Source organism: Pan troglodytes, chromosome 6, assembly GCF_028858775.2.
Source record: "Pan troglodytes isolate AG18354 chromosome 6, NHGRI_mPanTro3-v2.0_pri, whole genome shotgun sequence".
NCBI classification, from domain to species: domain Eukaryota; kingdom Metazoa; phylum Chordata; class Mammalia; order Primates; family Hominidae; genus Pan; species Pan troglodytes.
Window position 1 is genome coordinate 101718496 of NC_072404.2, and position 27427 is coordinate 101745922.

The 27427-nt window shown below is 37.4% G+C and overlaps 1 protein-coding gene across 3 annotated transcripts in view; it reads left to right on the top strand.

The window, feature by feature from the left end:
- The window catches only part of ANKIB1 (ankyrin repeat and IBR domain containing 1), a 267100-nt gene that overhangs the window by 208018 nt on the left and 31655 nt on the right, over positions 1 to 27427 (top strand). For all 3 annotated transcript variants that reach the window (XM_054655962.2, XM_016945131.4, XM_016945132.4), the window contains 5 exons: positions 671 to 879; positions 2604 to 2692; positions 8595 to 8739; positions 10113 to 10279; positions 19863 to 19951. In XM_054655962.2, coding sequence (XP_054511937.1) covers positions 671 to 879; positions 2604 to 2692; positions 8595 to 8739; positions 10113 to 10279; positions 19863 to 19951 — 699 coding nt within the window. The remainder of the gene's footprint in view (positions 1 to 670; positions 880 to 2603; positions 2693 to 8594; positions 8740 to 10112; positions 10280 to 19862; positions 19952 to 27427) is intronic.

A 27427-nucleotide genomic window follows, 5' to 3' on the forward strand; every position in this document is an offset into this window, starting at 1 on the left:
GTTTTTAAAGGGTTAGGTTTTTATGGCTCTAGACATTATAGTATGTTTTACTTGGCAATTTTTAAAATGTTCACAGTAGGAAGATAATTTTTTTTAGTTAAGCCAGGTTCAAGATCACTTAATATAGAATTTATACCTAATTCACTAAAACTTTATTTATAACTCTAATTTCTTCGGAAGTTTCTTCTGCTTTCAAGCTGTTTATTAAATGATTTTTAGGACCTGTAATTTGCATTTTGACATATCTATAGTGAACTATGTAATCATTTTACAACTTGATGCCAGTGAGGACAGTTAAAAAATTATATATACTTTTGGAAAGAGTAAAGAAGCTAAATTAAACCTATGCCCGCGAAAATGTAGTGAATTCCAAGAGTGATTTGTGAGTGACCTGTTTTGATTGTTAGTAGAAAGTACTGGAAATTTTGACCATACTGCTAGATCTTGACATGGTTGTAAGCCATGATCAATTATGAAAGCTTAAATTTTGTGTAAAAACGCTAATAACAAGAACATACCTAGACATTCATTTGCAGTTACTACTTTTATATAAATACTTTTTTCTTTAGATGACCAAAATTTGTAATTCTCATATTTTTGTTATTATATAGCTTTTATAACATTACCATATTTTCTTTTTTGAGAGCTATCCATTCCATTTTTCTTTAAGACTGGGACAGGGAGAAATTACTTGAAGCTTGGATGTCCAACCCGGAGAACTGCTGCCAACGATCAGGTGTTCAAATGCCAACTCCACCACCAAGTGGGTATAATGCCTGGGACACGCTCCCATCTCCAAGAACTCCAAGGACTACGCGCTCTTCTGTCACATCCCCAGATGAAATCAGCTTATCTCCTGGGGATTTAGACACCAGTTTGGTATGGTTTGGTATTCACTGTACTTCTCATAGCTTTGTTTATAGTCTTTTAACATTCAAATGATTTAATATTGTTCCATGGAGTGTCTGGTTGTGTTCTTGTAATTGAATCCTATCCCTTTCTTGAAAGGTTCGGTTATTTCCATGCTTCAGTAAATATTTATTATTACAGAATGTTTTTGTGATCTCTGAATTATAGATTGAAAAAAAAAGGTTTTCTTTCCTCATTTCCAAGCAGAGAACTTAAAACAGTTTAGGGAAACCATCTATTTTATTTTCCCTTAAAACTTCAGTTGCTTAATGATTTAAATACAGGCCAGGCACAGTAAGTAGCTCATGCCTATAATCCTAGCACTTTGGGAGGCCAAGGTGGGTGGATTGCCTGAGCTCAGGAGTTCAAGACTAGCCTGGGCGACATAGCCAGACCCCATCTCAAAATACATACACACATATATACATCATATTGAAACATAAAAAGATAAGTTTGTGATGGGCACTGTAAACCGAAAATACAAAAACATTTTTTATAATTTCTTGAAAGGTAATTTTTAAGCATTTACAATATATTGATAGTTATGTATTTGTTTCAGTAAAGCTTCTGGAGTTTGTTATCTAGATGCATTTCCAAAATAAGTGTTCTATTATTTTATGAAACAGTACTGCCATTGTCAGCATTTTTAACTGGCATATCATTGGTGTGCTATTATAGGAGATTTTAATATTTCTTGAATGACTCAGCCACTCAAAATATGTGATAAATATGAAAGTGCTTCTCATTTTATCTGTGCCTTTTTGGAAAACAGAATCCTGTAATTTGCATATGTAACGTGATAAATTTTGCTTCTAGAGAGCTATTGTTTAGAAGATACTAGGTAGGCGCAAAAGTGATTGCAGCTTTTGCTATTAAAATGGCATAGTTTTAATACATAGGTGGGTTTTTTGTTGTTGTTTTGTGTTTTTGGTTTTTTTGAGACGGAGTTTCACTCTTGTTGCCGAGGCTGGAGTGTAATGGCATGACCTCGGCTCCCTGCAACCTCCGCCTCCCAGATTCAGGTGATTCTCCTGCCTCAGCCTCCTGAGTAGCTGGGATTACAGACATGCGCCACCACACCCAGCTAATTTTTGTATTTTTAGTAGAGACAGGGTTTCACCATGTTGGTCAGGCTGGTCTTGAACTCCTGACCTCAAGTGATCTGCCCACCTCGGCCTCGCAAAGTGCTGGGATTACAAGTGTGAGCCACCGCGCCCGGCCTAATACTTAGTTTTATAGCAGGGTTCTCTCCCTGGAAAGTGTGGATATCTTGAGTTGCTGCATTAAAAATACAAAGTTACTCTGTTTTCATAGATTTTGAAGGGTAGGTGTAATGTGAAGGGCATGATACTGAAGTGGTTTTTTGCAACATGTAATTTGATGTTGGCCCAAATGATTTGTTTCTTGTACTTCGTTTTCCAAACGCACAGTTGCTGATTAATACATAAATTTGGAATTTAAGGGTTTGATTTTTGCATTAAAACATTTAAATCCCACTTTTATTTATAGTGAGGTAGTCATGGTATTTGTTACTGAAAGGCACACTAACTGTCCTTAAAACTTTGAAAGAGGGAACTTTCAAAAACTTTTAATTACTGTACTAGTATTTTTGCCTTTTAAAAAAATAAACAAAATGTATTGTTCTCTTTCAGAAGTACATTTCTGTTTAAATCATTGTTCTTCTTCATCTCCAGTGTGACATTTGTATGTGCAGTATCTCTGTATTTGAAGACCCTGTGGATATGCCCTGTGGACATGACTTTTGTAGAGGATGTTGGGAGTCGTGAGTATATGAGCACCTTAGCATTTCTTACTGCATGATAGCACTCTGATTTGTTAATAAAATTGTTTGCTTTCAGTATTTAATGATGCAAATTGTTTATATTGACTTCTGAGTTACACAGAAATGAATTTAGACTTTACTAGTAAGGAAAAATATTTTTGTTTTTATTTTTACGTCTTCCCCAGCTATTTTAATTAATGCTATTTAGCTTAATGTAAGGTACCTTTAGAAACAAAGCAGGTATACAAATAATTTTTCTTAGTATTTTAGTTTATATTACATCTAATGTAAATTTCAGGCAAGAATCAGTTTGTCTTGTATCCCAGGAATCTTAAGCATTTGGTTTTGTGCTGTCTCAATTTTTTGTGACAACCAAATTGCCTTGAAAATCTTTAAGAATATGGATGTTTAAAATTTCTTTTTAGTGAATGCAAAGTTAAATGTTTCAGCGAGACATAGTTGGGTATATTTTACCAATGGAAAATTTGTTTTGCTTCTTGTGTTTATCTCTGTTTACCCTTCCCGTTACCTTTCAAGATTTATACTTTTTCACCATCCATTAACTTTGCTCTCATGTTGCACTTTTCGAGAGACGTTTCTAAACAAAGATTGCTATAATGAGCACTGTAATGTCATGTTATCTCTGGAGACACACAAAGCTATTGTTTGATGACCTAAGTGAGATACGTCATTGGTATTTAAGAAAATCTTAGAAATCAGAAGTTTTTAACCTTTTTTTTTTTTTTTTAAATAGAGTATCAGTTAGCAAGTGTAGGGAGCTAGAGATACTATGTGGGTAAGAGAGCGAGAACCTGAGCAGATTTTCTGAGTTTTTCTTTTTAAACAGCTTTGTTGAGGTACAGTTGACATACATAAAGCCACACATTTAAAATAAATAATTTGATAAGCTTTGATATCTATATACAAGCTTGAAACCATCACCACAACCCTTAGAATCTGTCATTCCCAGGTTTCCTCATTTCCCATTGAATCCCTGCTACTCTTCTCTTTCTGCCTTCCTTTTATCACCCCCAATTTGTAGACAACTGCTGAGCTGTCATTCTGATTTTTTTTTTCTTTTTTGAGACAGGGTCTCACTCTGTCACCCAGGCTGAAGTGCAGTGGTGTGATCTCGGCTCACTGCAACGTCTTCCTTCCCGGGTTCAAGCGATTCTCATTGCCTCCGCCTTCCCAGTAAGCTGGGACTATAGGCACACACCACCATGCTCTGCTAATTTTTGTGTTTTTAGTAGAGATGGGGTTTTGCCATGTTGGTCAATCTGGTCTCGAACTCCTGACCTCAAGTGATCCACCCACCTCAGTCCCCCAACGTGTCTGGTTTGATTTTGAGTACATTTCTTTATCTGTTTTCCAAATTGGAGTAAGAGGCAAGATTTCATTTGGAGGGGGAAAAAAAATACTGCTTTTTAAGTCAGAATATCTGGTTGTTCCTTTTAAGACATAGACTAGATTCTACTCAGAGTCTACTTAGATAGGATCAGATCAGTATAGCTGTTACAGGTAAACTAATTGACAAAGGTCAGAGCTCACAATCCAAAGCTATCCTTAACACAGTTGTGGAGGCAGAAAATACTTCCCAGGTACAACTTTATCTTAGTTGTTAACTGTACTTAATTAGGAAGTACTACCTGAGCTCTACCAAGTTAGCTGTTGGTCTTGGTGTGTATATGAAAATTGAGTCCCCCGGGGGATTTTCTTGAATTTTTTTGAGCTTCATTGACCTTCCTCACCTGACTTGTATCACAGGAACTATCTCCCAAACTCATCACAAACTAGCCATAAGAAATGTATGGTAAGATTTAAATTTGAAAGATCTAATTATTGGTTTCCTTAGTACCTTCTAGCCTACCTAGGATTCTCCTTTCCACCCCTTCCAATTTTGTCAAATCAAGCACCAATAAAAGAAGTTCCATGTTGGGTGATTCAAGTGTTGATGAAATCATTTTTTAATTATCACAGTGTTTTTATAGGCACATAGAAAAAGAAACTTCTAAAACCAAGGAAGCATTTTTAAAGGTCCTCAGATAGTTTGAAAGCCCCTCAATCTATCTTATTCTTCCCAAACTTTTTATTAGTACAGGTAGATGCTTTAGTGCAAGCTTATCCAACTGTGGCCCACAGGCTGCATGTGGCCCAGGACAGCTTTGAATGTGGCCCAACACAAATTCATAAACTTTCTTAGAACATTATGAGTTTTTTTTTTGTTTTTTTTGTTTTTTTTTTTTTTTTTTGCTATTTTTGTTTTAAGCTCATCAGCTGTCATTATTGTTAGTGTATTTTTTGTGTAGCCCAAGACAGTTCTTCTTCCAGTGTGGCCCAGAAAAGCCAAAACATTGGACACCCCCTGCTTTAAAGTATCGATGCCAAGGGCTGAAATAAAAGGGAATAGCCAGGCATAGTGGCACATGTCTGTAGTCCTAGCTACTTGGGCAGCTGAGGCAGAAGGATCACTTGAGCCCAGGGGTTCAGGAGTTCAAGACTACAGTGAGCTATGATCACACCACTGCACTCCAGCCTGGGCAACAGAAGAAGACCCTGTCGATTGATTGATCGATCAACCGACAGATTAGATAGAAATTATTATTTTCTAGCCAGACTAGAATTTCTTTGCTAATATTGAGGATAAGAGCTCAAGTTCTGGATACAATAGGTCACTGGGCTGTGAATTCCAACTCTGCTATTTATTAGTTGTTGATTTAGGTAATTGGTAGCCTGCCTGTTCCTCAGTTTCCTAATCTATAAAGTGGTGATAATAGTATGTGTTCCCTAGGATTATCATCAGTTTTTTAAATTTCTTAACGTATGTAAAGTGCTTAAAACAGGATCTTGCATATAGTAATCGTTCAATAAATATTACTTATTATCATATTCCTAAGCATTGTAATAAGCAGAGAGAGCCTACCTATGATATCATCTGTGAATTTTACCTGCAAGATAAAAATATAGGTAAGGTTTGCCCCAGATTTCTCTCTTTTAGTGACACTTATCAACTCCATGTTCTGCTCATAAATTTTTATTAAATTGTGTCTTGATGAGAAATAATAATATGGCCAACAGAACTGATCCTGTCTTCAATGAGGTCTTCTCAGTTCTGTAATTTAATTCCCCAGAGATGATTAAATCTTCTCTGATATATTTAAAATATGTAAAATTCAAAACATCATCATGTAGTAACTATGTCTAAGCAAACTGTGAACTTTGACAAGGGACTATACAACTTCCCAGGGAATCTCTTCATAGCTAAAAAGAGGAGAATCTTGTTATGTGAAAAAGGAACTCTACAGTTAACAGTTCTCTACTTTTAGTCTTTAAGACTTTTTTTTTTTTTTTTTTTTTTTGAGTTGGAGTCTCGCTCCGTCACCCAGGCAGGAGTGCAGTGGCACCATCTCAGCTCACTGTGACCTCTGCCTCCCGGGTTCAAGTGATTCTCCTGCCTCAACCTCCTGAGTAGCTGGGATTACAGACACCCGGCACCATGCCAAGCTAATTTTTGTACTTTTAGTAGAGATGAGGTTTCACCACGTTGGTCAGGCTGGTCTTGAACCCCTGACCTTGTGATCCGCCTACCTCGGCCTCCCAAAGCGCTAGGATTATAGGCGTGAGCCACCGCGCCAGGCCACAATATACCTTATATACCTTGTATATCACTGCTTAGCACAGGAGTGAAAATGGCACTTGTGAAAAAATGGATAAGGATCTACCAGAGGTTGAAGAATGCCAAGGGAAAAAAAAAGTTAATTCCTGGAAGCCAAAGAGAATTTGAAAGAAGGAAATGTTCACAGTGTCTCATGCTCTAGAGAAATCAAGGAAGATAAAAACTGAATTCTTTAATAAGTTGGGCTAATGGGTAGTCATTGTGGCCCAGTGAAGAGGTGATAGCAGCCAGATGCTACAGATTGAGAAGTGAATGAGATGGGCTTGAGGAAGGAATAACAGATCATCATAAACTATTTTGTCATGAAACTTTGATGTGAAAGAAAAAGAAAATGGAAGAGAGTCATGTGGTTAGTAAGGGTTTTTAAAATGGGAAAAACTTGAGCATGTTTATTGTGCCCAAGGTAAGAGCCGTTAGAAAGTAAAAGAGAGAAAGGATAGATTATTGGATAGTGCAAGTCCCAGAGCTGGCCAGAGGATTTGAGGATTAGCCTGGGGTTTAAAGAGAAAGCTCTCCCTTTCACAGAAGTGAGTGGGAAGAAAGGAAAGAATACTAAAGATACTGCTAGGTTTGAGGTGTGGTAGAGAGCACTTGGAGTGAGAGAACTGACTGTTGGGGATTCTCTTTTCTATGAATTGCCCAGACGAGGATATGAAAGAGAAGATGGAGCAAAGGGAACGGGCCTGCCAAGGTCTCAGTAAGGTTGTTGTTGCTGTTGTTGTTGTTGTTAAGTGCAGTGGAATTAAGAGAATGAGAGAACTAAAGAAAAAAGATACTATAGTTAGTGAAATAATCAAAATGTTGATGGTGAGGACTAAGCAGTTAGATTTAATTGCCTGGTTTTCCATTTATTTTCTCTAGATTTAAGTGTTAAATTCAATATACAGTAATCTGTACTTCAAAAGTTTGTTTCTTGCTTTTCTAAGGGCAGTACTAAATAATAATAACAATAATAATCCTTGCTAAAATTTATGAATTCTTACTCTATGTCATGCACCATGTAGATTTTTCACATATATAATCTGTTTAACAACCCTGGGAAGTTCATATTATTATCTCCATTTTACATATGGTGAAACTGAGGCTTAGAGCAGTTAAATAAATTGCTTAAGATCATATGCCTTATTGGTGGCAGATCTGGAATTTTCTAACTCAGAACCCTGTTTTTAGCTGGACATGGTAGTACATGCGTGTAATCCCAGCTACTCCCTCAGGAGGCTGAGGTGGGAGGATCACTTAATCCCAGGAGTTTGAGACCAACCTAGGCAAAGAGAGACCCCATCTTAAAAAAAAAAAAAAGAAAGCAAAGGAAAGAAAAAAAAGAACCCTGCTTTTAATCTAACCTTGGGCTAGATTCTTGATACTTTTTTACAGGGCATTTTTTCCTCACTACTCAAGTATACCTAAGTAGGAAATAAAACTTATTTTAATATTCATCTAAGTGAAATATAAAAAGAAAACCTATAAACCTATTCTTCAAAAAACTATGCTATATTTTAATGCCATCCCAAAATATCTTGAATTATCTATGGCTCATTTCTATACCATTGCCCCCTTTTCTTTAAAGCTGTAGCATATTGAGAATTGAATATGACCTTTCTGAGCCACTCATTTCTGAATTTTTAATTTTAAATAAAAATACTTTTTCAGATTGTTTCAGATTTTTAGAGAGGGTAAAACAAAATAGAAACATAAAATATGAAACATACGAGTGTATGTATATATGTGTATGCATATATATTGATATATAAAATGAATGCCTTAACAGATAATGTGCATTACAATTGCTGTTTCACACTTTTATTGGTATTATTTTAATTACACTCTGACAAAAAGTTCAGCATAAAGGAAAATTGGCCAGGGCACAGTAGTTCATGCGTATAACCCCAGGGCTTTGGGAGGCCAAGGCAGGAGAATCGCTTGAGACCAGGGGTTCGAGACCAGTCTGGACAACATAGCAAGACCCATCGCTAGCAAAAATTTAAAAATTAGCCCAGCATAGCAGCATATAGCTGTAGGCCTAGCTACTCAGAAGACTGAGGTGAGAGGATTGCTTCAGCCCAAGAGTATGAGGCTACAGTGATCTGTGATCGTGCCACTGCACTCCAACCTGAGTGATGGAATGAGACCCTGTCTCTAAAAAAAAAAGGAAAGAGGAAAATTCTTAGAATGTATGCACAACTTAATATCCTTGCTCGTTTGATGTGCATTGATCCATTTTAATAGGTTTTTGAATCTGAAAATTCAAGAAGGTGAAGCTCACAACATTTTTTGCCCTGCATATGATTGCTTCCAACTTGTACCTGTGGATATCATAGAAAGTGTAGTTTCAAAGGAGATGGACAAACGATACCTACAGTTTGATATTAAGGTAAGGTATACTGCCAATTATCTGTCCAATTTCCATAATTTTGATTTTATTAAACCTTTATAACATTATTTTTTCTTTTTGTTTTATTTTTGAAAAAATAATGGCTCTTTTGTTAGAAACACTTTATCAGAAAAGTTGCTTAAAGGAATGGTGATAAAGTTTGAAGCTAAAGTGTTATTTTGTAACAATAAGAGGAAAGGGGAAAGGCTAAAGTACTGGTAATTTACAAAATTTAAAATAAAACTATTTATCAGAACTTTTTATTAATTTGCCCGTTGCACTTTAATAACTGATTGATCAAGATAATGTTCAAATTAGATTTTACCTACTTTAAGTTTTCCAAAAGACATTATCTTTCATGCTTCTAAATAAAATATTTGGAAATAAAGATTTCCAACTTGGAAGTTTATTATCATTTTTATTCCAAGTAATAGGTTTATATAATGAATTATAATGTTTATTTCATCTTTTTTTGTCTTCATTCTTTTTCAGAAGTTGTAAGTGTGGGCAAGTTACTTTCTTTTGCATGTGTGATTTAAAAGTTACATTTTAACTGCTTTGTGCAGATTTTACTGAGTCTAATATGTGAACTTTTAAAAGACAAGTCCTACTTTTTTTTTTTTTTTTTTTTTTTTTTGAGACGGAGTCTCATTCTGTCTCCCAGGCTGGAGTGCAGTAGTGTGGTCTCCGCTCACTGCAACCTCTGCGTCCAAGGTTCAAGCCTTTCTTGTGCCTCAGCCTTATGAGTAGCTGGGATTACGGGCGCCCACTACCACTCCCGGCTAATTTTTGTATTTTTAGTAGAGATGGAGTTTCTCCATGTTGGCCAAGCTGTTCTCCAACTCCCAACCTTAGGTGATCCACCTGCCTCAGCCTCCCAAAGTGCTAGGATTACAGGCGTGAGCCACTGTGCCCAGCCCCCCTCTTTAACATAGAAAGTATAATATTGATTATTATGTATTATTTGGGTACCATTTAGAAATTTACTGTTCTAATACAGCTACATGCATGTTTCTACTTAAGAATTATATTCATCAAAAAGTGACACATTGTATGAGAAAACATTTTAAAATTACATATTTTCTGTGCAAACAATTACATTTTTGCTTTATCATCATTTACATGGTTTTTAGATTAAAGAAAACATAAATTTTAAAAATAATTTTGTTACTAAGTTAATTGCCACTTTCCCCTTAATAATTTTTTCAGTACTTTGCAGTACTATTTAAATTTCTTGAGACTGACAACTCCATGCATTTTATGTCACTCTTTTTCTTCTTTGCTTTATAGTAAATTACCATAGAGGTACACTCTGTATTAGAATTTAGCATTAAAATATTTTCTTTTGTGTTTTGTTATTGCTGTTTAAACAGGCCTTTGTTGAAAATAATCCTGCCATTAAATGGTGTCCTACTCCAGGCTGTGACAGAGCAGTAAGACTAACGAAACAAGGGTCAAATACATCTGGATCTGATACACTCAGCTTCCCATTGCTGAGAGCTCCTGCTGTTGATTGTGGAAAAGGACACCTCTTCTGCTGGTTAGTATAAGACAAGTTGGAATCAGCCTAATCACCTTTCTTTCCAATAGTTATTAAAGAGACTTTGCACCTTGAGTCAGGCCTTTAAATTGTAGTATACTTGATAGTATTCTTCTTAATTTAAGAAATGTGTAAGAAGTAGTAATAGTTCATATTTGTTGTGTGCTTAGTGTGTGCCAGGCACTACACCAGCTATTTTTTACATATTGAATTCTCCCAACAATGCTGAGTTGAGTTGATGTTATTATGCCCATTTTACAGATAAGCAAACTCAGGCACAGAGAAGTTCCCCAGGGGTATACAGCTAGGAATTGGCAGAAATGGGATTAGAACCCAGCTGTTTGATTTTAAAGCCCATGTGCCTAAACTATAATACCAAATTGCTGACCATAGATTAGAAAATGTTTAGAGTTTAACGTTTCATTAAAAATATAAGCCTCTAGCAGTGATTCTTCACCAGGAGCTCCCAAAATTACCAAGGTCCCTTTTACAAAATTTTATCTTGGGCCCTAACAAGTAAGATTTTGATTTAGTAGGTTTTTGAGTGGGGCTCTAAAAAAAGAAAATTAAAAATTTCCCAGGAGATGCTAATGAACAGTTCTAGTCAGGAATCAATGACTGCAGGCTCGTTGTTTCTTGTGTTTTGCTTAGTTTCTAGTGCCTGATAGTACTCAATAAGTACAAACTGATGATAAATCAGTATTGGAAAGGATATGTAACTCTGAATACTCTTTTGACTATATATGTGTCAGCCATCAGCACTCTACTTATTCATAGAAGATTCAGTTAACTGTTTTAAGTAATTGATAAAAAAAAAAAGCTACAGTATTTATTCTGTTTTTTGCTCATTTCCAGAATTAGCACATATGCATGGATACACTTAGGTGGATATGAAATTCTAGTCTTTACTTTTATGCTTATCAGAAACCAGAAACTAAGTGTATCACTGCTATATAGTAGGAAGGTATAGTTATGGAACTATCCCTACCCTGGTCTACTTCTTACCTTCGCCATCATCATTAGTTAAAAGTATTTATTGAACTGCAAACCCCTGACTCTAAGTCAAGGATCAGCAAACTATTGTCTATACTTATTATTAAACATAACATTTTGCTGGAACATTGCCACACCATTTCATGTCACTTTATTTATGTATTGTCTGTGCCTGCTTTTGGGCTATGACAGCAGAATTGAGCAGCTGAGACAGAGACTTCATGGCCCACAAAACTGGAATCCTGGTTGAAAAAGGCTGATTTAGAGGATTAGTTGGAGAAGCTATGAAGAAGGAAAACATAAATTAGGAAAATGTCTAAAAGATAAAAAGATTAGCTTTTGCAGAGATCAGAGAAAAATTAAGTTTTGAAGGGAAAAGAAGAAACTTTGATTGGCATTGTCTTCTTAAGCACTGTGGTTTCTGTGATCTAGCTTTTACCAGTTTTCAGTGTAGTTTAGCTTTTAATTTCTTGAGTTTGTCCCCATTCTCTTTGTATGCTGCAAGTAATAATAAGTTTGGTTTGACTGAAGATAAGAAAGCTAATGGAAAAAACCTACCAATATAGGTCAGACTCTATAAACTATGTATATATGTCTATAAACATAGACGATGCTATAAACTGTAAATTTCTAGAATAACATTTGGAGAAATACATCAGCTTACTTTTTCTCATACCCCAAAATATCAGGCTGGTTATACTCAAGATGCATTGGAGACTATATACCAAGATCACGGGCCCTACTTTGAGTTTTATCCCAGTTCAAGGGATAAACTCACATGTGAGTCCATGTGAATGGCCACATGGACTAAGGTCACACTTGGTAATTATTTACTCTTTCTCCTATTCATTAGGGTAGTAGAGAACCTAACAAAATCATCACTTTTTGGACATAGCACCAGAGAGGAAGAGACTTAAATGAAATAAAAATAAGTTTTAGTGAAGGACAAACTCAGATTTAAGTTCTTCAGCTTAATCTTTTGTCTTTCAGTTTTGATATTTATTAAGTTATAGGATGGATTTTTTTTGCATTGCCTACTTCATGTCTCTAGGCATTAATTTACAGTTCCTGTTTTTTTGCATTCTTAGCTTTATACCCTTATTCATATAGTATAAAAGTTTTGTCTATAATTTTAAAATCTAAGTAGAAATTGTCATATGCTTTCTGTTGCTCTTATCTCTTATTTCAATGAGAAGCAAAATCTGTTCACGCAAAAAGATGCTTTACAAGAGAGATCTTCACAAATTAAACGCAAATGATTCTGGTTTTGCTTCTCCTTCTTCAAAAGCTCAGAAGTAATTTTCTAAAGATGACTACAAAAACCACAACAAACGACAATAATAATTTCTTCTTTTCAAGAACTATATATGACAGAAACAGTTGAGCCATACCCAGGAGATATCTGCATAGATATAACTAAATATATTCGTTGTTGGGAGACAAGTAGTATTAACAGGCATTCCCCTTCCCACCACAGGATACCCTTCTCTACCTGTTCACAAAGTTCCATGCCCTTTGTAACTGAAGCTAGCATGGTTTCTCCCCCTAGCCTTTATAATTACAATTTGTGTGATCTGGGAAAAATTATCTCAAGACAATATTCAAAACTTAGATGGGTTCTGACTTAAACCAATGACTTTTCCTCTTTTTTTTTCTTTTTAATTAAGTAAAATATGCTACTGTGTAACTTCTCTGTCTTCTGAACTGACACAAAGTGTCTCTCTTCTCTGAGACAACTCTTCACAGATTTGTTGTCAGAAATACTTCTTGGCCACCAAACTTAAGATGGTATGGTGGCCATTTCTTTCCTCTCTTTTTACTCTGGTCCCTTTTAATCACCAGTGTGAATTGAAAACTGAAAACCTTATTTGGAATTTCTCTTCTAAACACATAGACAGTCAAACATATTTTATTCACTGAAATTGATTGGCAGGAAATATTCTAAATAATAATATGGTGCCAGGTGTGGTGGCTCACGCCTGTAATCCCAACACTTTGGGAGGCCAAGGCAGGGGGATCATGAGGTCAGGAGATCGAGACCATCCTGGGTAACACAGTGAAACCCTGTCTCTACTAAAAATACAAAAAATTAGCCAGGCGTGGTGGCATGCTCCTGTAGTTCCAGATATTCGGGAGGCTGAGGCAGGAGAATCGCTTGAACCTGGGAGGCAGAAGTTGCAGTGAGCCGAGATCAAGCCACTGCACTCCAGCCCAGGCAACGGAGCGAGACTCCGTCTCATAATAATAATAATAATAATAGAAATAGTAATAATAAGGTAGAGTTTATATTACCTAGCGGTTGAGCATTTATTTACTGAAACTGTGCAAAAAAGTCTTTAAAAGGAACAAATTTTTGAATCATAGTGATGTACAACTTGAGAAACCACAGTATCAGGTTTCTAGTCCACTTAAGTTTCCAGTGGATCAGAGTACAATGTACAGACTTTTCAAGTTTGGAGAAAAGTCTGAAAGTGAGTATCTTTTTTCTCCAACATTCACAATAAGGGTTTTGATCAATACCTACTTCTTTATTCAGAGCAGTAGTTGCATGCATCATCTCCCTCTCCACAGACCTCACAGGCCAAGGGACTCTCCTGGAATCCTCTGGACAAAATAGATGAAGCAATCTGTATGTGTAGACCTAATAATTGTGTCTCATCTTTTCTTACAAAACCAGTTTTAAGCCCTTAGATTAACAGCTCTAGTTATGGAAAAATAGATTTTTCTAGATTGGCAGTATCTAGCTATTTAAGTATCAGACTCCTGCCAACTAGCAAAACATTTTCCAGCTCTTCACAGGCCCAGAAATAAAAACATGATACTACTTATTTGGCAGTTCAGTCATAAGACCTTATTTAAATATCATGTGTACTCTCTGCAGAGTAGCACATCTGCATAAATAAATGCCACTTGAGGGTTCAATTTATCAAATTTCAACACAGTACAGAGTTATAATAATCTGGGAGATACAGGACCTGCCTGTGAGACAGCTCTGCCACTAGCTAGCTCTGTGGCTTGGTGATAAACATCCTCTCCTAAAATAATATGATAAAATAAAGCCTTCCTATCTGATGCAGTCAATATACAGTGCAAGTTCCAGAACCAAAAGCTATTTAGCTTCAAATTTTAGCTTATCCACTCTTTACTTGTATGGCCTTTGATAGGTTACTGAACCTCTCTGTGCATGTAAAATGGGGATAAATAGTACCAGTTACAAAGAGATGTTAAGAGAATTAAGTGAGTCAGTACATGTGAAGTATTTAGAACATTGCTTGGTATCCTAAAAAATGTTAGCTAAAGGGGAGAATCATAAAAATGAAGATTTCTACTTAATTCACTCAGAATTGCTTATTAATAAAAAGTTCTAAAATGGCATTGAACTGAAATTGCCAACTTCTGGATATGAATTTCTTCCATCAAGTAATAAATTTTAAAACTTTAGTGGAAGGTTTTTTCCTTTTCCAGAGCCCTTTAGAACCACTGTATAGTCATGCAACCAGTTGTACATACTGGCACATTTTCAAGAAGAGAGCCATTCCTTGATCACTTGATGTTAGGTTAACCAATCATATTTGAGCTACGAGGAGGAGTTTAGATTAGGCAACTATTTTTTTTTTCTTTATAATCTTTTACCAGGGTACTTTTTCACCTGAATAAACCCACCCTATTGGTGTCTCTGGCTGAGATTCAGTATGCTGTGTCCTGAGATTCCCCTCCCCATACTCTTGTTTTACTGACATTTTGAGATGCAGTTTCAGCAACAGATACCAGGGACTTTAGAATACTTGTCAACAGTCATTGGTTAAAATTTTATTCAGGAATTTAGGCCGGGCTCACTGGCTTACGGCTATAATCCCAGCATTTTGCAGGGCTGAGATGGGCGGATCCCTTGAGCCCAGGAATTCAAAACCAGCCTGGGCAACATGGTGAAACCCTGTCTCTACAAAAAATACAAAAATTAGCTGGGCATGGTGGTGCATACCTATTGTCCTGGCTACTTGGGAGGCTGAGGCAGTAGGATGGCTTGAGCTCAGGAGGTGGAAGCTGCAGTGAGCCAAGATCACGCCACTGCACTCCAGCCTGGGTGCCAGAGCAAGACTCTCTCAAAAAAAAAAAAGAAAAAGAAAAAGAAAAAAAAAACTTTCTTTAGTAAGTTGGCATTCTAGCATCTTCACTACTTTTCTCAAAATAACCTCTCTTCCCTACGCTGATCATCTAGATTGTCAATTAGTATGTTTAGTGGCATTGTTATTACTATACTTTGGAGAATTCTGAGTTTATTTTTCCAGATGCCGTAGTTTTAAAATACATTTTATAGTATTAAATGGCAACCTCGGCCAGGTGCAGTGGCTCACGCCTGTAATCCCAGCACTTTGGGAGGCCGAGGCGGGCATATCACAAGGTCAGGAGTTCAAGATCAGCCTGGCCAACATGGTGAAACCCCGTCTCTACTAAAAATACAAAAAATTAGCTGGGCATGGTGTTGTGCACCTGTAATCCCATCTACTCGGGAGGCTGAGGCAGGAGAATCACTTGAACCGAGGAGGCGGAGGTTACAGTGAGCAGAGATCGTGCCATTGCACTCCAGCCTGGGCCATAGAGCAAGACTCCGCCTCAAAAAAAAAAATGTGGCAACCTCAACCTCTTTAATTCACAGTCCATGCTGTTACTTCTTTTTTTATTTATAAGCTGCTGCTTTTTTTAATATCCTTTCTTAGTATTGCATTGGAAACTAATGGAAACTGTACCAACCAGTTATAACACCCTGAAGTGGTCCTACTGATTGGGCTCACAACCAAGGAAGCAGCAAGTCTGTGTCCTCCTGTGAGGTTCTGGAAAAGAAAACCTTCTTTTGCTATTTAATACAACACAGTCTTGGAGAGCCAAGCACATTGATAAGCAATTATGGCTTTTGAAGAAGTGGCTTTTTTTTTTTTTTTTTTCAGACTTTATTTGAAAACACTGGGCTTTGTTCCCCCATGATTCTTTTTTTTTTTTCCCAGAACATTTTCAGAAAATGTTCTGACAGCAAAACCAGTATTTACCAGCGTTGATTCTGCCAGGAAATGGATATTGAATATGCTGTTTAATCTCCAGGGGAAAAAAGTCTCCAGGGAAAAAAATCTTAATAGAAATAATTTATTTCATTGATTGCATTTGTTTGTTTTAGTTACTGCAGATATATAAGGGCTTTTTGTACTTCTGGGCTTTTTTTTCTAGCTTTATTGAGATGCAAATGACAAACAAGCTTTTTTTAAAAATGAGTCATGAGAAATGTAGATTCTGCATTCCCACCTGTGTTTGCAGGCACCATATGGAAACACTGTTCCTAGATCTGTGGCATATTTCTTACTCTAATGTCTGCTAGCATGTGCGCCAAATTAAAATTAACAGTTATCACAGGTATCCCTTACATTTCTGGAAAGCAGAATTGATGTTAATATGCACTAAAGTGAATCTAACGTATCCAGTTTTTTTTTTTTGTACTTAAGTTCTGTTGTACATGTGCAGAACATGCAGTTTTGTTACATAGGCATACACATGCCATGGTGGTTTGTTGCACCTATCAACCTGTCACCTACATTAGGTATTTCTTCTAATGCTATCCCTCTCCTAGCCCCCCATCCCCCAACAGGCCCCAGTGTGTGATGTTCCCCACCCTGTGTCCATGTGTTCTCCTTGTTCAACTCCCATTTATGAGTGAGAACATGCATTGTTTGGTTTTCTGTTCTTGTGATAGTTTGCTGAGAATGATGGTTTCCAGCTTCATCCACATCCCTGCAAAGGCCGTGAACTCATCCTTTTTTATGGCTGCATGGTATTCCATGGTGTATATGTGCCACATTTTCTTAATCCAGTTTATCATTCGTGGACTTTTGGGTTGGTTCCAAGTCTTTGCTATTGTGAATAGTGCTGCAATAAACATATGTGTGTGTGTGTCTTTATAGTAGCATGATTTATAATCCTTTGGGTATATACCCAGTAATGGGATTGCTGGGTCAAATGGTATTTCTAGTTCTAGATCCTTGAGGAATCACCACAGTCTTCCACAATGGTTGAACTAATTTACACTCCCACCAACAGTGTAAAAGTGTTCCTATTTTTCCACATCCTCTCCAGCATCTGTTGTTTCCTGACTTTATATATCCACTTTTTTAAAGAGATTAGGTCATGCTGTGTTGCACAGGCTAGAGTGCCGTGGCTATTCACAGAGTGGTAATAGCACACTATAGCCTCGAACTCCTGGGCTCCATTGATTCTTCTGCCTCAGCCTCCCGAGTAGCCATTGTGCCCAGCTCACTTCCATATTTTAATCAACCCAATATTTTTTGAATGTCTGTTAAGCTACCACTAAGTTGCTAGGAGCTCTGTAAAACCACAATTATGGAAAAGATTTCCCAAGTGCCAGATTAGATGATAAGTCAGGAGTGTAAGGAAACTAAATTACCCTTTCAAGGCAATTGGTGCATTTTTTTTTTTACCATGTAACCATTTTTAAGTATGCAATTCAGTGACATTAATTGTCACTGAACTATACAGTGCAACTATAACATTTCATAACCACTTTTCATTTTCAAAACTTTTTCATTATCCCAAGCAGAAACTATAACCATTAAGCAGTAACTCCCCATCCTCTCCTCCCCCAAGCTGGTAACAACCACTCTACTTTCTTTCTCTATGAATTTGCCTATTCTAAATATTTAATGTAAGTGGAATTCTAGAATATTTGTACTTTTGTGTCTGGCTTATTTCACTTAACAAAATGTTTTTAAGGCTCATTCATAGTGTAGCATGTATCCAAATATTATTCCTTCTTATGGCTGAATATTCTATTGTGTGAACATGTGTGTGTGTTTGTGTGTGGTGTATACTGCACAATTTGTTTATCCATTCATCTGTTGATAGACACTTGGGTTGTTTCCCCCTTTTAGCTGTTGTGAATAATACTGTGAATGTTGGTGTACAAGTTTGAATCCTTGCTTTCAGTTCTCTCATACCTTAGAATGAAATTGCTGAATCATATGGTAATTCTAAGTTTAACTTTATGAGGAGTCACCAAACTATTTTTCACAGCAACTGCATCAGCATTTACATTTCTATCAGCAGTGCACAAGGGTTCCGATCTTTGCACATCCACACCAACAATTTATGTTTTTTAATAATCACCATTTTAACAAATATGAAGTATAATCGATGCATTCTTAATTTCCTCTTAGTTTTTAAGACTAAATGAGTCAGTTGGTGTGTCTTCTTAACACACATAACTTTTTTTTATTTTTTTTCCTCGAAATGGGGTCTTGCTCTGTTGCCTAGGCTGGACTGCAGTGGCATGATGTCAGCTCACTGCAGCCTCCACCTCCCAGACTCAAGTGATCCTCCTACCTCAGCCTCCCAAGTAGCTGGGACTACAGGCACGAGCCACCACTCCCTGCCCAAGCTTAACCTTTGTAAATAAAATCTTTTAAAATAGCACTGATGGTGATGATATCACTTCCAGATTGGGTTGTTTCCTCCTCCGAATAATATTTTTTTATTTACTGGAATAATTACCTTTGTCCTATACAATATAGCATCATCTTGAATTAAAATGGCAGTTCATCAAGGCTTTAGGCTCGTTTTAGTGTTTGACTTCTTAAATAGCTATGGAAAGAATATAAAATAGAGTTACAAATGGTAAATTGATGTTTTTAATTATTTAAATCAAAATTTCCCAAATTCCAATAAAAGTAAATTGAGTTACCCTAGCTGTTACCTGGAGATGCAGAGGTAAAAGTAACTACAGTAATTCAACTTAAAACAGTGTTTTTCAAACTTTAAAATGAAGACGGTTCATTTGGTAATTTTGATAAAATATAGATTCTAATCTGTAAATCACATGGGGCCTGTTCTTCTGCATGTCTAAAAAGCTGCTCAGTAATGGCCAGGAATACACCTTTGAATAACAAGAATTTAAAATATTAATGAGGATAAAACGTAATTGATTCAAATGTTTTAAAGCTCTGAAGGCTTGCAAATCTAAGTTATAAATATTAATCTATTTAGAACTTTTCAAGTATGTAAATGAATGTACTGATTTTTTTTTAATAAAACTGGTCTAATGGTATCAAGCTTTGGAATCTCATTTTTAGTGCCTCCATTGAAATGCTCCATCTCTCATTAGTCACCGTGCTTTACTTTTTTCAACTTTAAAACTGGAAGAATACTTTCTACTTTTTTTGTTTTTTTTTTTTTGAGATAGAGTTTCACTCTTGTTGCCCAGGCTGGAGTGCAATGGTGCGATCTCAGCTCACTGCAACCTCCACCTCCCAGGTTCAAGCGTTTCTCCTGTGTCAGCCTCCTGAGTAGCTGGGATTATAGGCATGTGCCACCACGCCCGACTAATTTTTTGTATTTTTAGTAGAGACGGGGTTTCACCATATTGGCCAGGCTGGTCTCGAACTCCTGACCTCAGGTGATCCACCCGCCTTGGCCTCCCAAAGTGCTGGGATTACAGGCATGAGCCACCACACCCGGCCTCTACACATTTTTTTTACCTTGATGTTGATGAAGAATATTTTAAAATTGTCTTTTCTATGTTTATTTTCTTTAGGGAGTGCCTTGGTGAAGCACATGAGCCTTGTGACTGCCAAACATGGAAGAATTGGCTGCAAAAAATAACCGAAATGAAACCAGAAGAACGTAAGAGGAATTTTAGATAGCTTTGCTGCATATTTCCTGATAGCATTCAAAAGATAATGTGGTCATATCTTTTTTAGTCTTTATTTAAGAGGTTTTCAGATTTGTTAATGCAAGTGCTCTCCTGTTTAACATCACAATCCCTTTGACTAACTTCCTTTTGGAGATAATAGAGTTTTGGCAAGGAGGAATCATGGACAAGTTCCATGTTTCTAACAGACTTACTTTCCAGCTGAAGTTAAACAGGGTAAATGGGGGTCCCATTTAATCCTCCTCCTATAGCCCTTTTCTTTTATCCTAGGGTGAGCCAACCAATTGTTCTGTACTTTGTGGAAGTAGTATATGATCTGTAATGACAGTGAGCTTCTCATATCCCTGAAAGCTTCCAATGAAGGATGCAGCAAGTTAATTTCTTGCTGTTATGTGGTTCTATAGATTTACTGATGTTAAATACCATATAGACAAGTATTGTCACTGAGACTTCTGTAAATACATTATCTCTGTTAATCATCACAGAAATGATATGAGGTTGATGTTAGTAATCCTGTTTTACAGAGGAAAACTAATGCTTAGATTGGGTTGAATGACACAGGGCATGTGCCTTGTGAACAGAATGGGTTTGAATCCCTGAGGGGACTCCTTTTTAAAGCCTTCCTAATAGCAGTTCCCACATTTAACAGATAAATCTATCTGCTTTGCAATAATTTCCCATCTTCTAAAGTGTTTTATGACAACTGTTTTCTCTCAAAAAATATAAGTGAAAATTAATTAGTTCTGGCCTTTAAAAAAAAAAAAAGACTTAGATAATGGTGTTAGCTTGAGATGTCACAAGTCACCCAATAAATCTACACTTATAGGGGCCGGGCGCAGGGGCTCACACCTGTAATCCCAGCACTTTGGGAGGCTGAGAGGCAGGCGGATCATGAGGTCAAGAGATGGAGACCATCCTGGCCAACATGGTGAAACCCCATCTCTACTAAAAATAAAAAAATTAGCTGGGCGTGGTGGCGCGTGCCTGTAGTCCCAGCTACTTGGGAGGCTGAGGCAGGAGAATTGCTTGAACCCAGGAGGTGGAGATTGCAGTGAGGCAAGATTGCACCACTGCACTCCAGCCTTGTGACAGAGCGAGACTCCGTCTCAAAAAGAGAAAAAAAAAATCTACACTTATATGAGCAAAGCACATAATAAAGATGATGCCAGACTTCAGGGCATGCAGAGGCTAGAGGGAAGCAGTCGGACATTGCAGTATCATATGATAACTGATATAGTTGAGTAAAGATGATAGTACAGAAACAATGACAAACTCAGGTTGGGGGAAGAAAGGGTGTCAAAGAATCTTCTTGAAGGCAGTGAGCTATGAACTGGAGTTTAGCATCTCTGCCTCGTAGTAGGTAATTACTGTCAGCAACTGAAGTGGCATTGAGAGAGATGGCCTGGCGGCCATGATACTTTACAGGCTTGTATTATATCAGGGGATTTACCACTGCCTGAGGGCTGGTCCTCAGCATTTTAGATCTACGAGGGTCATTTTGTCCACTGACTCAGGGTTATTCTGACCCACGGAGAAGAGACTACCATATAAACCAAAATGCCGCTTATTAGTTGATAATGAAAGAGATTCCTTTCACTTGTTGCGAAGGCTTCATGTCCATTATCAGGAGCAAAGAGAAGTGGATAATCTTTGGATATTTTATAGTGAAGCCTGATTAAACATTCTTGTCCTGTTCATGCACCGTTTAGTCAACAGATTTTTTAAGCCAGGCACAATGGCTCACATCTGTAATCCTAGCACTTTGGGAGGCCGAGGCAGGTGGATCACTTGAGGTCTGGAGTTCAAGACCATCCTGGCCAACATGGTGAAACCCAATCTCTACTAAAAATACAAAAATTAGTCCAGCATGGTGGTGTGCGCCTGTAATCCCAGCTACTCAGGAGGCTGAGGCAGGAGAATCGCTTGAACCCAGGAGGTGGAGGTTGCATTGAGCTGAATTGCCCCACTGCACTCTAGCCTGGATGCCAGAGCAAGACTCCATCTAAAAAAAAAAGAAAGCCTTTATAGATTGTGTTTGTTCCCCAGATTCATTGTACTAGCCATTGCTCTTCATACCCACCCATTTCCCCTATTCTGATATGTATGGGTGTGTATATGTGTTTGTCTTCCATAAATAGATTCATACCATTACCCTGCAGCACCTTTCGATGTGACAAAACAATTGGAATTTGCTTTATTTTCTTGCTTCTGGCAGCTAGAAATATTTATATTTCTGTTATGAATGGCTTGCTATTGGCCACCTACCTGCATTTCTTTATATATTTCTTTAGAACTTAAGGTTAAGGTCCATGGGAGAAACTTGCTAGAGATGAGGCTAGAAAGGTAGGTGTTGCCAGATTGTGAGTGTTATTGCCAAATTGTTTGAATTTATCCTCCTAATAGAATAAGCCATAAAGTGTGTTATTTTAGTAGAGAAGTTGCAGTATCAGAAAAGTTATTTTTATCAAGATAACTGATGAGTATGAAGGGTGAATTGAAGAAAAGATAGACTAAAGGTAGGACAGTGAATTTTTAGTTTGGGTCGGAGGGTAAATTATGCCATTAGTGAAACAGGAAACTCAGATAAGCAAGTGACTTTCCGGGGAAAATAATGAGTTTTGGTGGTAGACATTCTGAACTTGAAGTACTTACAGAACATATGTGTGGAGATGTCCAGTGGAATTTTATAAGTGTTCATCTGAAACTCAGAAAAGATGCTAAGAAACTTAGGAATAAATTGTTAATTTTAAATGTTATCTTCATTATTTAATTAACGTTTATTGAGTGCTGTTTTATGTTAGAATACAGAAGTAAATGCCCTCTATGCTCTTGAAGTTTATATTTTAGAGAGGCAACTGTATACAAAACTAAGGAAAAATGTGTTATGAATGTGAGAGAACATTGTTCACGTATGTGATAACTTTTAGGGGAGGGGAAGGACAAAGAAAGAGGAGGCCAATTATCTATGGGAGAGGGTTAGGAAACACTTTATAAAAGAATTGATGCTCAAGCTGCATGTTGAAAGCTGATAGATGTCCTTCACATGAACCAGAATAGGAAAGACATTCCAGGCATAGAGTGAAGTGGCAATATGAAGTAGCGTGGCATATTCAAAGACTGCAAATAATTCATACAATCACTTTAGTGATGCATTGAGAGATGAGACTGTGCAGACAGGAGTCTAAATCAAGCATTGGGCACAAAGAGGTGGTTATGCACAATGCTAGGAAATCCTAGACACTGAAAAGGGGTTTTAAGTAGGAGAGTGATGAATGAAGATGCTTACTTACAAAGATCACTCAGGCAGAAGTATGGATGATAAAATGGAGATTATTGAGAAACTAGGTAAGAATGTTAGTTCTGAGACAACTTCAGAATGACCAGGTAAGAGGATATGAAGGCTTAAGATGGGTAATTCAGGTGGGAGGGGGCATATACAGGAGAGTTATAAGATATATTAAATAATCTTTTTTTTTTTTTTTTTTTTTTTTGAGACAGAGTCTCGCTCTGTCGCCCGGGCTGGAGTGCAGTGGTGCGATCTCGGCTCACTGCAAGCTCCACCTCCCGGGTTCACTCTGTTCTCCTGCCCCAGCCTCCCGAGTAGCTGGGCTACAGGCACCTGCCACCATGCCCGGCTAATTTTTTGTATTTTTAGTAGAGACGGGGTTTCACCATGTTAGCCAGGATGGTCTTGATCTGACCTCGTGATCCGCCTGCCTCAGCCTCCCAAAGTGCTGGGATTACAGATTAAATAATCTTAAGTAGTAAATCTTGTGTGCCTGCTAGTTGCCTAAAAGATTTAATACACCATAAGAAGTAATTAGTCTAGCATATTATTCAATTCTTGAGTTGAAAATGCCCAGCAATATTTGAAATATAAAGCAAGTATTTTTCTTTTATTTTCCCCCAAACCCCCACCCCAGCCTCTGAGGCAAGTTAGCATCTCCACAGCTGTCTAGATCCTGGGTCCTGGGAGCTCGAGGTGAATACTCATCTCCTTGTGTGCACTAAGCGATACACTGGCCGTCTCAAAGTGCTACTATCCTGTGGCATCAAATGGCTTTGTACATCACTTTCCCAGTCTTTTATCCCCAAATTTGATCTATTACCCTGAAAGAACTGTTCATCTTTAAAGGTTCCAACTGTAAGAACAGATCACTTACTAGGTGACTGCTGATCATTCACTCAAGCAGTCTTAAACTATGGGTATGATCTTTTAGGTTTATATAGTCCTTCTCTGGTAGAACAAATCTCAGGTGTCTTCAGTCTTTTGTCTCCTATCATGTTTTCAAACATTCTTCCATCTTTCCAAATCAAAACCCCCTTTGGGGTTTCTTCCCACAATTCTTCAAGTTCATTATAATCTTCTGTTTTGCCTGTGGTCTAATTAGAGTAATACATCTCCCTACTTGCCCTTAATTCACAAATTACCCCGATTTTACAGAGGGAGATACCAAGGCCAAGAGAAACAAAAATGTCCTGCCACACAGCATATCCATCTCACATCTGGTATCAGAATGCAGAAAAACTCTTTAAAGAAAGTATTTTTAAATAGATGGCTATTTTTAGTTATCCCTTACCATATTAAAATTGGATGAATCATTCCATACCCACAGATAAGTTTTTGCTAGGGAAGGGGAAGAAGAATGGCCTGGCTAGTGAGAACAGATTATGGGCGGGACTGTGAAAAAATGTCCTTCCTCATGATAATGATCCTGATACTAAGAGGAGGAAAGAAATAGAAAAGCTAGAAAATGGTATAGATGGTATATACATGGTTACTTCTAGGGAGATCCCAAAGGGGGTTTTGATTTGGAAAGATGGAAGAATGTTTGAAAACATGATAGGAAACAAAAGGCTGAAGACACCTGAGATTTGTTCTACTAGAGAAGGAACCAAGCCAAGGCTGCAGAGAAAGTCCCAGTTATTGTTAAGAAAAGCCTAGGAGTTTTCTCACTCTACTGATTTGTGTCCTCCACACTGAAAGATAGTGACCAGTAATGGCCACTTATGTTTATGAAATTTAGGGCGAGGATTAAAGTGAACAATAATTGGCCAACTATAATACTAAAGTAGAATCCCATCATTAAATATACAAAAATGATATTTCAAAAAGGAAAAGTATGGTTAGGTACTATTTTAGCTTCATGTATTTGGATCATAGCATTTTTACTTTGCATTTTATGCAAAAAAAAAATGGCATAAGCATGTTTAACCAAATTTGTGTTTTCATGAAATAGTTTTCTTCTTTATGCCCAGTTTTCCAAAGTCTTTGAATTATGAGACTCAGGATGAGAAAATCTAATTAATGAGAAAAAAGTATTAGAAAATATGCTGAAATCAATTCAAGGAATTAATTTCATATAAAGATTTAAATAGTGTTTGTTAAGCACTGAAATAGCCTCTGTTGTGTCTAATTAGAGCAAGAAGCAGGAATGGTTATTTTTTTATGAAATGATGGTTAATTTATAAATTTTTCAGACCAGTATTTTTCATGGGACATACTCAATAAACTGAGTTCAAATTGTATTATTTAAAAATTCAGTCTTTGACTAGGTGCAGTGGTTTACGCCTGTAATCCCAGCACTTTGGGAGGCCAAGGCAAGAGGATCCCTTGAGGCTCAGAGTTCAAGACAAGCCTGGGCAACACAGTGAGATCCCACCTCTCCAAAAAATAAAAAACTTAGCTGGGCATTGTGGCACATGCCTGTAGTCCTAGCTACTTGGGAAGCTGAGGTAGGAGGATCTCTTGAGCCCAGAAGTTGAAGGCTACAGTGAGCTATGATTGCACCACTGCATTCCAGTCTGGATAATAGAGTGAATCTCTATTTCTAAAAAAAAATAAAAATAAAAATTCAGTTTTTAAAAGCAACTGTTCACATGCATACATGTTGATTCTGTTAATAGATCTTGGATTTTCTGATACTCTAATACTTTATTATGAAGTTAATACGTTTTAGAAAGAGACCTAAGCACACTAGATTATTAAGAAAGAATAAGAGCTGTAACTGAAGTGAAGAGAAGAGTTTGAAAGTCAGTAGAGGTGAAAAAAATCTCACCAGATAGATTGAAGGGAGATACGGTGTTGTTGGTGTTAAGAACAGTATGTATAAACTGGATGCAGTGACTCATGCCTGTAATCCCAGTACTTGGAGAGGCCAACGCAGGCAGATCACTTCAGGTCAGGAGTTTGAGACCAGCCAAGTCAACATGGTGAAACCCCATCTCTACTAAAAATACAAAAAAAAATTAGCCAGGTATGGTGGCAGGCACCTGTAGTCCCAACTACTTGGGAGGTTGAGGCACGAGAATCACTTGAACCCAGGAGGCAGAGTTTGCAGTGAGCTGAGATCATGCCATTGCACTCCAGCCTGGGCGACAGTGCGAGACTCCGTCTCAAAAAAAAAAAAATGTATGTATAAGGGACAGATGTATACAATAAGCATGTTCAGAGAATAGGAAATAAAGGTATTTTTTCAAGCATGAGTTTTTATCATAGTAATAGTTGGTTATTCCCTGAACATGATTTACTAAATGCAGTTCACTAAAATGCAGTTAGGCGATCACATTGTCTCCAAGGGTGGAAGAAAAAACTGTTATGTTGCAGGCCACACTGCTGCTTTGTTTTAATGGCTTTGTGCTTTATTTATTATAACAATGGACAATAAGAGTCATAAGAATATGTTAGTGCCTCTGAGCTAACAATAATGTTGATGCTGAAGGAAGAAGAAAGGCCACTACTCTTAATAAAAATTAAATGTTTAAATGTGAAGTGTACTTAAATGATTAGGTATTATAGCAGTACCCTTTGTAAGTGGAATTGCCTCCACAGCGTGGCCTTATTAGCCCTAAGTATACTAAGTTCCTTCTGAAACTCCTGTCACCCACCAAATTATCTGAGAATTCTTTCCACCAACACCTTAATCAAACCATCTTCTACCAAGTGTGTTCAGAACTGGAGTAAAGTCTGATCAGTTCATTACCGCTGTTCCTCTTTGCTGTGTGGAATTAAAAACCAATGCTTTTACAGTCCAACAGTAGCTGCTGTTCTATTGTTAATATAAACTTAAGTAGGCAAGCACTTGGGGTTCCTTGCAGCAAGACAGCTCTACTTCTGTGCTGCTAGGCTCCAACAGAGGACTGCTTCTGGTGCTCAGCCCTTCCAATCCATACACAGAGCCACTTCCCAGGGGTCAGTGAGCCCAAACCTTTGTCCCCCTTACTTCCCCAGGGGCTTATATCTAGGGGTTGGATAACTTTTCTTTTTGAATTTCAAAATGCAAGGGGTCTGATTTCTCTCCTGCTTTGACAGTAGAGCCAACCATTTACCCCACCACCCTTCTGAAAGTGACTGCATGTAAACAAAGCTTTGATTAGATGGGCCACTTTCAGTGATTCTAAAATGATTTTCTGGCATCTCTTTGAGTAAAGAAAATGTAGGCCTTCTC